Here is a 16119-nt window from a genome sequence, read left to right as displayed (position 1 = left end):
TTTGGTAAAGATTTGGGGAAGTTTGGTTTGAGATTGGGTGAAAGAAATCGCAGAAATGCGATTTTGGGATTTCTGGGCTGCAACTAGCGCTACAGCGCTAGTCAGTGGGCGCTGTAGCGCTAGTCCCTGTTTCTGGGGGGTGCATTCTGCTTGTAGCGCTACAGCGCCCTCTTTAGAGCGCTGTAGCGCTGCACTGTTCACAGAGGTGAATTTTGGGTTTTTGATGAGGGATTTTGACCTAGGGTTCGGGGCTTGTTTCCGCTACTTTGTTTTGGGGATTTGGGACTTCCCGGGGGCTCGGGATTGGTCCCGAGGCTAGGTATTCGGACTTGGGGTTCGGTGTTGACTTTGACCTATGTTTGTGCCTAGGTGTGCGCTAAGGCTCGTGTGGGATCGTGCTCAAGGAGTCAGGTGATCTAAGCTATTGAAGGGAAAGGTAAGAAAACTATAACACCCGAGGTTAGGGCATGGCCCCAGATTGTATTATGTGCAAATGTTTAAACCTTAAATGAATCATGAGGTGTGTGAATGATTATTTCGAATGTGCTATATGTGTGATTATGATGAAATGAGCGGCAAGGGCCGAGTACGGCGTAAGCCGGGGCGGCCGTGGGCCGAGTACGGCGTAAGCCGGGGCGGCCGTGGGCCGAAAGTAACACCTAGCACATGGGATGCTATAATCAGGGCGGGGCCCGGTGGATTCATGTGTTATGCTATAATCAGGGCGGGGCCCGGTGGATTCATGTGTTATGCTATAATCAGGGCGGGGCCCGGTGGATACATGTGTTTGCTTAGTCTAAATGGTTGACTTATTTATTTGTGGATTATCTGTTATGATAAAACTGTATACATTGCATATGTTATGTTCTGCATGAGTTTCCTTGCTGGGCTTCGGCTCACGGGTGCTCTGTGTTGCAGGTAAGGGCAATGACTGAGTCAACCAACCATGAGTACGGAGAGCGTGAAGCGACGTGTACATGTTTGGTCTGCCCGACTGCTTTGGTTGGGGGTTTATTCAAAAATGGCTGTAATAATCTATGATTTTATGATTTCTCAACTGTAACCTTATTTCAAGATGTAATTAGTTTTCAAACCTTATTTTGGGATCCCAAATGTTTAATAATAGAAGTTTTAATGAAATGACGCATTTTCAAAGATTACAGCCTTAACTTTTAATTAGTCACACTTTTGTTTCAAAACCTCGGTTAGCGAGTCCATTGCACACTGTTTTGTCTTAAAAATTCACTTAGTAACGGCTCTAAGGAAGTAGGGCGTTACAGTATTGAACTCGGATATCGTCCTTATAGGCTTCCTCTGCATGTCATCCCAAAGAGGACTCCCTAGCAGTACTCCAGCACGTACTGCCATGAGATGACCACTGTCATCAGCATTGCAAGCTCGTGCCACTTCTATAGTAAACCTCGCTAGGTAGCCCTTTAGTGACTCACCCAGCTGCTGCCTAACATTGGTCAATGTGGACTCCTCCGATTTGATGCTCTTCACAGCTTGAAATTGTTTCTTGAATTCCCTGGAAAATTGTTCCCATAACAAGATCGAATATCTTCAAAATTTGTCGAACCAATTCTTTGTTGGTCCAATGAGTGTGGTCGGAAAGAGCATACACTTAAACTCATACCCGAAATTACTAGCTCGCATTACTGTATTAAATGTACTCATGTGGCTATCTGGGTCAGTGGTCCCATCGTAGGGTTCCACGTGGGGTATTTTGAAACCATTGGGAAATGGTGTACTTAAGATATGGGGGGAAAAAGGCTCGAGTTCCTTGTCGAAATCATAAGCCTTTATTTTTCCCTTCTTGAAGGAGCCTAAACACCTCCTCAAATTGGTTGATTATCTCTTGGACCAAATCCACTGGAAGGGGAGCTTATACTACTGGTAGCTGGTTATTGTTTGTAGGAACTCCAGCTCCTTGTCGCAACACAGGGTTATATCGATTTCCATATACTGGTTGTGGGGCTCTCTCCGGGTATTTAAGTGTGCCTGTAGGTCTGGGTTTTGCTTATTAGATTGCCCTCGGTTTTGATTCAGGTGTTCTCGAAAATCTATATACTTGTTCTGATAGTTCTCGTAATTTCTAGACCCAATGTTATACACACTCACCGACCTGCTATAATCTTATTTCCATCAAGGAAGATGCCATTTCTCTCTAGATGTTGTTATTTTGGGGCTCGATTACAAGGTGGGCTATCCATATGTACTCTCATTCCGGTTGTCCATAACCTTGTCATCTTGACAATATATACACAAGTGCACGCAATCGATTCGAGTAATATAGATGGTAAATAGAGTATCGTTCTCACAAAGACTATCCAATTACCAATAATTGTTCTGTAATTTCTATCTGGCAAACACAATTTAGATGAATAAGTCTAATTTTAAAACTTCAAATAACTATGAACCAAAAATAACTAATTAAAAGATGAAAATCACTATTAAAAAGACCTAGGGTATTAACTTCATCAACTTTTCATTCTATTAATCAGTTTTAAATTTCTTTCTTCCTATTCTAATAGCAGGTCAACCTAAATCGATTATTATTCTTTTTCAAGATATAAGATCTCATCCTATATGCAGGTTTTCTACATCTATCTGATAAAATTAAACATATAACAGTCATTAAGCATAGAAACCTAATTACTACATAAGCCATACAGGTACTTTTGTCCAATATGCAACCTATGTCTATATAACGATAGCATATTCAATTCTCATATTTCGATTTTTGAATCAAAATCATAAATCAAGCAAATATTGATCAGGGCAAGTCGCGACTCTAATTCCCTTCAGCAGCTTTGTGTTTTTGACTTGCCTAGAGTCGCGACTCTATACTCCTAGTCGCGGCCCTAATTCCATTATTTCTTAATTTAAGTCTTTCAACCTCGTTTCTTCATCAAAAACTAATTTTTACTCATCCTTAGCACCATTTTGAGTCGAGCAACCACCAAGAGCTTCATTTTTTCACCATTTTCACTTTTTTTTTTTTTTTTACATTTTTCTCATTATTCAGCGCACCAACCTACAACAAAGATAAACAAAAGCGTAATCTTGCACAAAAACAAACATAAAGACTCAAGATTACGAAAAAAACACATTCTAAACAACACTAAAATGAAGTTATCAAACTCCCCCAAACTTATTCTTTGTTCGCCCTCGAACAAAGGACTCAAAACAAACCTAGACTCTAACAACTAAGACAATTTCCACAACATGAATTATACCAACAACAACAATTATGCCTCAAAATCATGAATGCTAATCATATAATTCTAAAAAAACTACTAAATAGTTTATTCAATCTAGAATTTTGATCAAAACACTTCATCAACACACTTTAGTCTACTAACATTTTAGATTATCAAATCATGATCATAAATAAATGTATTTGAAATCAATTATTCTAACCAAGTTCTTTCCAAGCAATCCATTCAAACCAAATAATTCTATAAGCTCACTTACTTGCTATTCTCCACCAATATAAATCATGATATGCATAAGAATCAATAGAACTTGTATAGGCTTGTAATGATGGCTTAGGTAAAGGTAGATGAAAAAGTAATTTTTAAGCTCATTTTACTAAAAGCACATGACCCAAAAATCACCGACTTTACTTCCATATTATATTAATACAATCCCATAATCCCTTTTCTTGTTTTTCTTTAGAGAGATGTAAAATGTCTTTTTTTTTAGATGATATCTACACTCCCCCAAACTTGATTTTGCTATATATTCATATTGGGAGTGTATTGAACTTTTTTTTTCAATATATATATACTCTCTAATTTTTTCACTTTTCATTTTCTAAAACCACCAAATTCACAATTAAACCCCATTACACATCAATCCCCATAATTTTTTCAATCATATGATCAAAGTATATTAGGGACAGATATATAACCAAGTTTCCAGTATTAGGCTTAAATAATGGCTTAGAACAAAAAGACACAATGTTAAGCTCAAAAGAGGTAAACAAATGTTCAATTAATTTAAGGTTGGCAAGAAAATCTCAAACGGTCAAAATGATAACCTAAATCATATTCCTAAACATACATGATATATTATTTCGCCTCAAATAACAAGTAAGCAAGTTCTAGAATGTAGAAAATAATTTTCACTTTCCATTCACCATTCCATTAACCAATTTCAGCAAGCATAATCAATATCAAAAACATCAATTTAAATATCATGACAAGATATTCAACAAATTTTTTCTAAACTAAAATGAACTAACGGAGTGTTCAATCAAGCACACAGATTTTTTTTTTCATATTTCATTTTCTTTAAATTATACTCATAACATTCATTTTATTCTCATCAACACTTGTTGTCAAACATAATTCATATTGATACTAAACACACGAAAGCAAAACTCCAAACACTAACATAAACAAAACAAAACACACAAACAAATAGAAAAATAAGCTCCCTCCCCCAAACTTAAGCTAAACATTGTCCCTAATGTTTAAAAATAAGTTAAGAAAGAAAACTTATCTGGTGCGAATCACTTCAAAAAGGGGTGGATCTGGAAAAGGATGTCAAGGTGGTGGATAAGGAAAATACTGTCGGTTTGCCTCCTGATTTGACCATCGGTAAACCAACTCATTTTTCCTGTCAACCTGAGCTTGATGATAATCATGAAGATCCCCCAAAAAAATTATGAGTATGTTGGTTTTGCTAAATGATAAAATCCAATCTGGCCAAGTGCGGATCTGGTGGAGCCTCAAGTGCCATAAATTAAGGATATTCTCCTCTCCTCTCCTCCTCAACTGCCCTTGATTCGTCTGGTTGATCAATGGCATGTGCGGGTTCCTTAGCCGCATCTCTTTCCTCTTCAACTCTCACTGTCCTGTGTTGTGGTACTGGTGGCTCCAAAGGCGGGACATTGAATTTAAACACTGAAGCACGAGAAATAGGCCCCATTGCCTTCCTATAAATATCACTAGGATATTTAGGTACTTCCCACACCTCACATAGATTAGTAATCATTGATTTGTGCCCCAAATCAGCAGTGGTAGTCAGTCGGCATAAATCCCGGATACTCATGCGGATAACTCGACCAATATCGACAAAGAGTTCCGTCATAATAGCATCTACAAGAAGACACCAGTCAGTTCCTACTTTAGACAAATGAGTGTTGGGCATAAGTCGCGCACTCACAAAGAGAGTCTAGGCCTTGGCCACATGATTCATTTGATACCTTCGGAAATGCTTCGGTTCTCCATTTTTCATGACAAAAGTAGCACCGGGAATGCCTAATGTTTCTGCCACCTCAACCCAATCAATGTCACTATTATAAGCCAATTGATAATATTCATCATCTTCTTGTGACAACATGGGTAATTGATATAAGACATCAATATTATCAATATCACATTCTACCCAAACCCCTCGCACAAACACATTTATATTAACTGGCCCTGGAAAATTTGCATAAAACTCATAAACCATTGCACAATTAGCCTTGGGCATTTTATCATCCACAAAATGTTTCCAACAACAACATTGAATTTCAGCCCGAATGAGATTATAAGTTTCCTGAGGATAAGGGTCTTCTTGATATTCCATTTCTCTCTCTTGAATTACCGGACGCTAAGAAAACCTTTGATAATGATCAAAGGCATCCTTACTAATAAACCTAGTTGGATCAAATTCTTGAATTGGTGGAGATGGCGGCGGGGTTGGCTGAGGTTGGGGTGGTTGGGTGCGAGATGTGGAAGGGTGATTGGTGCTTTTAGAAGAGGCAACCCTAGTAGGTTGTTTTTGGGGACCCATAATCACACAATGTAGAAAATATAACAACAAAAATTTAGTAGCACTTCCACTAATTTATTGTAATTTCCTCAACTGATTAACCCCAAAATACCAACTCAAAGACACTATATAGACTAACAATGTAAGTCAAAACCCAATTCAATCCGTTAACACAAAATTACTTCAATCAAAACTTCAAGATCATCAAAAAGGAAAACTTACATGACTTTAAATCTTGGAGACTACCCACTCTTCAATTTCTCTTTCAATCTTCACTTACCACCAATATAAAAAGTTAGGTTTAGAGCAAAAGAATGGAAGAAAGAAATAAATATGGAATTAAGGATTAGTGGATATGGATTTAGGGTATTTTAAGTAGAAAGATAAGGGAAGAAATGAGAGCTTTTGCAAACAAAAATAAATAATTGTTTTGGAATGAAAGAAATGTGAAATGAAGGGTGTAGGCTGGAAAAAAATGATTTTAAACCATTTGCCTTTTCTGACATAGGCGTGCCGCAACCCAGGCAGAGTAAGTTGCGGCCCGCCTACAATTTTCTCAAGTCTGTGTTTCACAGGTGCAACGACTCAGCCTAATCAAGTCGCGGCCCACCCCTTCCTTCAATTTCCATGCTTTCTGACTTGTGTTAAAGCCGTGACTTACAAGTTCAAGTCGTGACTTGACCTGCAGACTAATTGAAAAACATCATTTTCACGATTTGCTCGATTTTTTTTGTTACAGACTTTGTACTAAAAATAAAAATAAATAAATAAATATTTACAATTCCAAAATGAAATTAAATAAAATTGTTCAACTAATTAAAAATAAAAAAAAATCTTAAATAAAGTATAGGAATGTCTCATATAGCACTGTCGTTAACGTCATTTAGCCGGACGCTGAATACCCCATTTAGAGGGGTTCCAAAACCATCACATATTTGCACTTTTCCACCGGTCCTTCCAAATAATGCTTTAATCTCTTACCATTTACTTTAAAATGTCATGTTTTCTCGCTATGAATCTGTACCACTCCATAAGGTAATGAGACAACAACTGTGAAGGGTCCCGACCATCTAGACTTTAGTTTTCCTGGAAACAGCTTCAATCTAGAATTAAATAACAACTCTTTATCTCCCAGTTGGAAATCATTTCTAAATATCCTTTTATCATGAAAAGCCTTAGAATTTTCTTTATAAATCTTTGCATTTTCATAAGCTTCATTTCTAAATTCATCAAGCTCATTCAACTCAAGCAGCCTATTCTGTCCTACCATAAATAAATCAACATTCAGCTTTTTCACCGTTCAATAAACTCGGTGCTCAAGTTCTACTGGTAAATGACATGCCTTCCCGAACACCAATCGATATGATGACATACCAATCAGAGTCTTAAAGGCTGTGCGATATGCCCACAGTGAATCATCAAGATTTTTCGACCAATCTTTCCTTGATGTGTTTATAGTTTTCTCTAAAATACTTTTAATCTCTTGGTTTGACACTTCAGCTTGACCATTAGCAAGTGGATGATAAAACATGGCCTTTTGATGTTGAACTCCATAACAAGCGCATAGTGATGTAAATGATTTGTTACAAAAATGATTGCCTCTGTCACTAATAATTGCTCTTGGAGTACCAAACCAGGTAAAAATATTTTTATGAAGAAATTTAAGTACCTCCTTACCATCACAAGTAGGAGTTGTTGCAGCTTCCACCCATTTAGAAACATAATCTACTACCATCAAAAAGTACTTATTATTATAGGATGATGGGAAAGGCCCTATAAAATCTATTCCCCACACATCAAACAGCTCAACTTCCAGAATTCTAGTCGTTGGCATTTGATCTCTTCTTGATATATTACCAGTCCTTTGGCAACGATCAAAACTCTTAACAAAGGCACTAGCATCTTTAAATAACGTAGGCCAATAAAACCCACATTGCAAAACTTTTGTTGATGTCCTTGTTCCTCCAAAGTGACCACCACAATGTAAAGTATGACAGTGAGTAAGTATGGAAATCATTTCCTCTTCTAAGACACATCTTCTAATTACTTGATCAGCACAATGATGAAAAAGAATGGGCTCATCCCAATAATAATGCTTAACTTCTTAATATAACTTTTTGAGTTGCTGCCTTCACATGTCCGGAGGCACAACCTTAGCTACCAAATAATTGACATAATCCGCAAACCAAGGTAATAACTTCTCTTCACTTTCAATCGAAAATAATTGTTCATCCAAAAAAATTTCATCAATTTACTCATGTTTCTCATTATGCTCTTCTCCTTTTTCCAATCTAGATAAATGATCTGCAACTAGATTTTATGTTCACTTCTTATCACGAATTTCCATATCAACCTCTTGCAATAATAGGATCCATCGAATCAGGCGAGGTTTAGCAGCCTTTTTGGTCATAAGGTACTTAATAGCTGAATGATCTGTGTAAAAAATTACCTTATTACCAATTAAATATGGCATGAACGTGTCGAATGCAAAGACAATTGCAAGTAATTCCTTCTCAGTAGTTGCATAATTTAATTGAGCATCATTCAAGGCTCGATTAGCATAATAAATTGTTCGAAATACCTTGTCAACTCGTTGTCCAAGAACTGCTCCTACTGCATAATCACTAGCACCACACATTAATTCAAAAGGAAGTTACCAATTTGGTGGTACAACAACCAAAGCAGATACCAATTTCTCCTTCAGTGTTTTAAATGCCCTTAAACAGTCAGAATCAAAGTTGAATATAACACCATTCATAAGTAGAGTTGATAAGGGCACTACAAGAAAAAATTCTTTTTGATAACACCAAAAATGTGTTATCAAAACATACCATAACACTTTTTGATGTGTTAAGACTGACTATGCTATCGTAGGTCAGGGTACTTTACATAACACTTTATCATTGTTATACATATGTGTTATTATACTGTCAACGATAACACACTTTCTGTGTTATTTTAATAAATAGATAAGTGTTTAATTATATTATTTATAGTCGATTATATAACACATTTCAATACTTATAAATTTGTGTTATACTACACGTTAGTATAACACATTTTTTGTGTTATACTACACTTTAGTATAACACATTATTTGTGTTATATAATGAAGTTTGTATAACAAAATTCTTTACATAAAAAGTGTTATTGTAATAGATATTATAACACAATTTTCGTATTATTTTAAAATTTAGATAAGTTTAAATTCTCATTATATATTCATTTATATAACACTAATTTATTCTATTATATTTTAATTTTTTTTATATATAATTAAAATTAGCTTTCTAATATATACTAGCATCATCAAATGAACTTGATTTTCAAATAACAAAAAGTAAAAACATTCAACATTGTATTAACAATCCACAAATTAGTTTAAAACATTCAACACTGTCATCAACAACAAAATGTTCTTTAAGTATTCAAGTAGTCTTAAATATTCAACATATTGAAAAGTTACTACTTTCAGCACAAAATATTCTACAGCTGCCCAACACAAAGTCTTCAAAATTAAGTATCCTTTTCTCCTCCAATTGATGGAGAAAGAGACATTTTTCTCCTGCAATAGCAGATAAAAGGTAAGGTATATGCTTAAAAAAATTAAATAATATGAATTAAATAATAAAACTGCATACAATATAAGACCTAAGCAAGCAATACCAGGTGAACATACTTCAAAATTCAAAATACTGCTATCACACAGTGAATAGATACATATTACAGTAAACAAACATTAACATTTTCAGGTTAAAGGGGCCTCAATTTCACCCGAAAGACATCTTTGGTTCAGGTGCTTAATTACTGAGACAGCATGTTAAAAGTTTGGGAGATTTGAGTTACAAAAGCATTTAGAATGATACTATTATTTCTAGGGTAGATCCATCGAATCTCATATCTCATTTAAAGGAGAGGTGTAATAGAATATGGAGCTCAAACAAGTACTAAACTCTATACCTTAAGTTATTTGGGCACTAACAAGTAATTACAAAACAGTGATACATATTCGCAGTCAATTACGCTGATATAGTACAGTGTAGTGTTTACAAACGTACAGAAATTACTATAGAATCCTCAACCCAATGCAAAGAAATAAAGAAACTTACACACATTCTGCTGGCCAAGTTCCTTCAGATTGGGATGATAAGAGGTGAATAAGTTCCACAGTCCTGAAGGGAAACTCACCTTCTAGGTTACAAAGAAGACACCGAATAGGACCATCAACAAAACTTTCTCTGTCCCAAAACTGACTGCAAAGTGATTCCTGAAAAATTTAAAGCAATAAATCCAATAAAAAAACTACGAAGGAAAAGAAAAATGTCAACTTTAATAGAACCACCAATGAAAAATCAACAAAATAATCTATAAATGACCCTAAAAGACAATCATTATGCAGCCAAACCTCTCCCCAATAAACTTTGCAAAGAATATCCAATCTCAAATTAAGGGTACTGTCTTCCAACTGCAACATAGACAAAACAAAAAATATTAATATAAATAAAATAAACAACTTGAGGTCATTCAAGATACTTAATCTAATTACCTGAATATTGATCTCATAAGATGCAATAAATGCATAAATAAAAGTTCTCAATACACTTCGATAACCAACAACAGGACCCTAAGGAAACAAACAAATTGAAAAAAGATCACGGACTTGAAACTAATATTAAACTAATAAAGTGAGGGAAAAAAAAGAATTCACATATTAGGTAACTAACATAGTTCAACTTATTACATAGGAACCTAGATAAACTAAAATAACTTACATCTGACTCATTTAATAAGTCACTCTCGAGGATCTCAAGAAAAAATCTCAAAGATGCAGCTTCAAAAGCTTGACGAACATAGCTAATATGATTAATCTCCTGCATATACAACGTTAATCAAATACTGTAACAGTATAGTGCAGGGGGGAAAAGAAAAAGCCAAACTGAAATGCATACCATTAGAACAGTGTTTTCTTCTTTTCCCGGAAGTGATGAAATCAGACAAAGAAACACTGCCCATGTTAGAATTAGTGGGCCTGCTTCCTTAGTTTCAAAAGCATTAAAACTTGACACTATTGCATCCATCTCTTGGACATCAATTAAGGAAAAATGAGAAGAAACCTGCCTGAAGAATAGTGAAAGTGTTTTACAATAACGAAAGGCAAGGTAAAAAGAATAGTGCAAGTGTTTTACAATAATAAGAAAAACAAGAAGAATTAGTCTGACCCTTCTGTTACATAGAGGATGATATTGAAAGTGATTGAACCCTTTAATAACCTGCCAAGAACACCAACAAAATGAACCAGAAAAAAGAACAAACACAAACAAGAAATAATGCCAGAAACAGAAACAAATCACAAACTTTAATAAATGATAGAAACAGTAGTCAAAAGAACACCACAATATACATGGTTCAGTGGAATTGGCCTACGTGAGTTTTCACTATGATCAATCTAGAATAATTACAAGGCTCCAGTACAAAGAGAAAAGTTCTCAGTTTTAGCTTTCTTTGAACAAGCTTCTCACAAGAACTCCAACCTCTATAACTCACTGAACTCTCTCTTTCTCTCTTCTTTTTCTCTTAGTGCTCTCTAAATCTTTGTACATAAATAATGATGCAAGGTTCACTTATATACGTGCACCAAAATATGGATATTTTAATTAACAAATATTCACTTTTTCACAGAATAGTTGCAGCTGTGAAATTTGAATTTTTTTTGCATGAACTCAACAAATGTAACCAGTCCAGGACAGAGGAAAAAGAGCTAAACTGAGTGTAATGGGATGAGACAAAAACACACTAAAACAAAATCTAATGAGAAAAAACACTTGCCCAAAAAGGAGCAACTCAAACCATATTTTAAACAACTCAAATATTAAGAAACAAAAACTGGGAATAAGAAACTATTATGCAGGCATCACATTACTTCAAAAACATAAAGCATGCATAAAGTACAACATAGTATTACTGTCTCATGAGCAGTCTCCTGAAAGAAACCATCAAAATAACTTATAGAGGCAAAGGATATAGAAAAACTGTTGACAACATAGTATTACTATCTCTAATTCTCTACTCATACAGTAATAAGAAAGGAAAAAGAAAACCTTTTGGATAGCTAAATTATTTCATCACTAATGTTAAATAAGATTATATTTAAAACAATTGATATTTTTTCTAATGGGGAAAAAAGAAATGAGGCATTTCTAACGTGAGGAATATATTTGATGACTGTCATAAAGACTTGGATTGAGCTGAAAACGAAAAGAATCAGTTCCAAGTCAGAAAGTGAATCAATAATATATTTCATAGCAAATGGAATTTAGAAACCTAAAGCTAATTATGATAAAGAGATTAAGCCAATAAATCGAAGCAAACAAATGCTTTTATCATCTAGCTTTCCAATGTTTTTTAATCGAACTGAATTGTTTGAAACTCAAAATTCAGAACAAAAGAAAAGGAAAGGCAACTAAAGAATTAATCTTACTTAAAAATGTTAATCAACCAAAGCCAAGAATGGTTTGGCAAAGCAATGAAAAAGCAAACTCCAGCAGCTAACCAAACAATAGAGACAATTGTTAGAGTAATCTTAGAGACAGTCTGACCTCCACGTTGTATAAATACAAAGCCATCATCACCAACAAAAGGTAAAATTAAAAAATAACAATGCATAACAACATAATTACCACACCAAAACAATAAGGCTCCTTAATCAAGAAGAAGAATATTACTTCATAGATTGCAATTTGTACTATGGATCAAAATTGATAACAGCAGCTAAAAAATTCATCTTTTTTTTTTCTAAATAAATTTCATTAAAGTTACAGTTGAGAACTCTAAGTATTGATTTGATTCTTCATAAGACTCCCCATTTTGTATATCACAGTCAACATGACTAGAGTGCAAATATTTAATCAAATGTACTTTGTACTTTTCACACTTGTGTTTATTTAGACATCACACGAACAAAGACAGCCAGAAATTTATAGAACATACCAGCAACATGAAAATAATGGGTTCAGCGAGGTTTTCCTGCTTTTCAAGTTTTTCAAGTTTCAAGACACGAATGTACAATTCCTCTTGTATAAACTAAACTCCTTAAAGCTTTCTAATGCAATGAAATTCCAGCCAACAAACTAAACTACCAATTCCCAAGATCAAGTTACTAACAATTGATTAAGACATAAAGTGATGCAACAACTACAGTATATTTTATCTTTTTCATTCTTGCTAAAATAAAATTTTATTTTTGACCAAGGAAAACAAGCTCAAAAAATTCAATAACAACAAAAATAGAAGTAGAAACTCTACACACCTTGAAACACCCACCATTTATCTTTGAATACCTTGTCACCCCATTTTTCAAGAAACTCTGTATGTCTCAATGTCTTCAGTTAGGTAAAATCAAGAAAATTAAAGGAGAAACTATATAATGAGAAGTAAAATCATGTTAATTTCAAGGAGAAACTGACCCTGAAATTTTCATAGTATTAAAATAAAAGTGACCTTCCAATTTGAAATTCAAGTTATAAATGCTAACCCAAATGCTGAAAAACAAAATCATATTTACATATTAAAAAAATGAGGCTTGCTCTCTAATAAAAAATCAGTTCTATTCATACTAGTCTCAAGAATTACATGCTATAAAGTCTATTGTTTACTTGGTAAATTATTTTATTTTGAAAAATAGACCAATCATAAACTAAGCAAAGTGATATAAGTCAAAGATAAATTAAAGCATAGTATTTACATCAAGTAATATTTGATAGAAAATTTTCTTTTGTGCTGTTCAGATCAGAAAGCTAATAGCCCAAAAGATAGCATTGTGTTAAACCATCAAAAAAACACAAAAGAGAAACAATAAGCTAAGAGATGAACGAAGAGAAAATTCCACTGCCAAACAAAGTATCCGCTATCGCTGAATTCCAAGACCACTAATAATAGAGGTACAAAACTAAAAATTAGCTTATAGGAAAAAAAAAATAGAATAGAGCTTCTTCTATTTTTGTAAGCAATTAGTAGATTGAAGCAAACAAGGTTCAAAAATAGATCCCCACTTTTTAATTATCTTTCATTCCAATACAAAATAGCAAATCAAACTCATAGACACGCTTCAACCATTATCAAATATAACCATTATAAATAAGTAAGCAATCCAATTCACCAACATGCATTACAGTAGTCATTATGTATAGTAAGTACGCATATGACACCATTAATATGTTTACCAGAAAAGCTCTAGTATGCTTTAAAATAAGTTCTACAAGCAAAAAATATAATATCAAGATCCTTAAAAGAAACTAGAAGGCAACACAGAGACAGATGAAGTGAACCAACAACAAATTTTCAGTAGTCCATATAATATATTCAAGAATTTCATTCTCTGCATTTCATGAAATCACTACAAGCATTTAAAGCATTGGCTCCCAAGAAGCTTCTCATACACCTGAAGCAAATACCAATTTAAACTCAAACCAGTAATCAAGAATCAAGCATACAAAACAGAGAGCTTGTGCTAGTAACAGGAAAATAAAACGCATCCAATTTATACAGAAAGAAAGCACTTTAAAAAGCATGAAGAGTCCATATAAATAAGGATATGATGTTCCTATACAAGATGAACATCTTTCATCCAATAATTCCTTCAAGCTTTTATGTTGAGATAATGTTACAACTAAGAAGGTATCAAGTGTACAAAAAAAGTGTAATGTGTTGTATAATAATGCAGAACTCATAATGAACTACCATGTTTCCTTACACCTGTTACCATTTTCAATAAAAAATGCTAGAGATTTCGTTTACAAAAAAAAAACACCAAAAGTTATCATACACACCTCATACTTGTGTTCTGCTCCAGATTATAAATCTGTCTCAACTGTTTATCAAACATTATTCATAACATAAAAAAGAAGTTAATATTCAGACTAATTTTTTGAAAAACCAAATGAGAATGCACAAATTAATTTAGAGATTATGATCTTACAATTTCCAGGGTCAATATATGCAATAGAGACAAGAAATCCAGGACCCAGATAAGCAAAGAAGTTTTTCTAGCTCGTCCTCTACATTAACCAATATGTAAATTAGAATGACCAGCATAAACTACCATTAAACAATCAAAACTCCAAACTACAAACTTTGATTACTTATTTCAAATAAAAATACTCACACAAATGATAGCTTACTTATAATAGAATCCACAAATCATTTTATTTTGGCCCTGGAGTCTTTTACTTTTAACTACTTAGATAGTTACAGCAATTTGAGCTTAACAATACTGCCTTTTCTCTTTTAACTTTTAAAGTCATTCGTGACTGGTAGATAAATTAGGCAAGGTATCTTACAATCATAACAATGGTCAATTACTGAATAAGGCAAAATATACAACAATGTTGATATGTACCATGCATAGAAAAATGCATGACAAAGAATAAAACAATCTCCACGTACGTAAACAATCTCCATGAGCGAAAAGGACCCATGTGCCCATTGAGACAAAAAGATTAAGAGCCAACAAAATTTTAAGTTTCATGATCTCACGAAATTCCTAGCTTTTTTTTAGAGGCATTAACATCATGAGTTCTACGTTTTCTTAACCAATCTCAAGATTTTGTCAAAATAGAAGAGCCACCTAACTCAAAATATTATATTGTGATTTACCATCTTGGAGTGTCACCATTCATGATATGAAGGTTCCTGCTTGTTCTTTAAGTACTTTTTTTTATCACTGATGAGACATGACTTTTTCAACTTGATCTTATTTCACTGAGCAGGTGAGTTGGGAAAAAGAAGCTGATAACCTCCGTTTACCAGGTAAATAAGTTTGACAATTATATTCACCCACATGTTAACAAAATATATTTCCCCAAAGATACCACTCAAAAAAAACAAAAAATAAAATAATCCTTTATCATAAAAGAATGTAAAGAAGAAAGAAGGAAAAAAGTTAGTTCATCTAATTCTCTTTAAAGACTTATTACAAACAGTTTCAGGGTTTAATCTAATATTTTTTATCCATTCATGATAAGCACCCAATTAATTAATAAACTACATTTATACAAAGCAAAAAGAAAAAGGAAAAAGACTCACATCTGGAACAACAATCTGAGCATCAGAGTTCTCAATCAGTGGGGCATTAGGTGAAAAGCTTCGATTTCTAGCGCTAGCAATGAACTGTGGCTGCTCAGAATTCGAACCTGTCACTGACATTTTCCCTTTTTCTCAATTTTACTTTCACTTACAAGGCTAGAACTGTCAGAAGGAAATGAAAACTAATCAAAACTCCATTTTTATGTGATAGAAATTACAACGCAAGAATTAATAAGAAAGAAAGAAAAAAAACTTCAAAAATCATGACTT

General features: G+C 33.8%; 1 protein-coding gene across 1 annotated transcript; it reads right to left on the bottom strand.

Moving 5' to 3' along the window:
• Positions 1-9606: 9606 nt before the first annotated feature.
• Positions 9607-11348, bottom strand: LOC133780591 (uncharacterized). The gene is made up of 3 exons (XM_062220241.1): positions 10719-11348; positions 10542-10640; positions 9607-10036 (listed from the first exon to the last, which is right to left on the bottom strand). The coding sequence occupies exons 1-3, from the start codon at positions 10845-10847 to the stop codon at positions 9875-9877; spliced, it is 390 nt and encodes a 129-aa protein (XP_062076225.1). The 5' UTR covers positions 10848-11348; the 3' UTR covers positions 9607-9874.
• Between the last annotated feature and the right edge of the window lie 4771 nt (positions 11349-16119).

The sequence above is a fragment of the Humulus lupulus genome, chromosome 5 (assembly GCF_963169125.1).
Source record: "Humulus lupulus chromosome 5, drHumLupu1.1, whole genome shotgun sequence".
In the NCBI taxonomy this organism is placed as follows: Eukaryota; Viridiplantae; Streptophyta; class Magnoliopsida; order Rosales; family Cannabaceae; genus Humulus; species Humulus lupulus.
The sequence above is the reverse complement of the archived record's forward strand: the minus strand, read 5'-3'. Positions and strand labels throughout refer to the sequence as shown.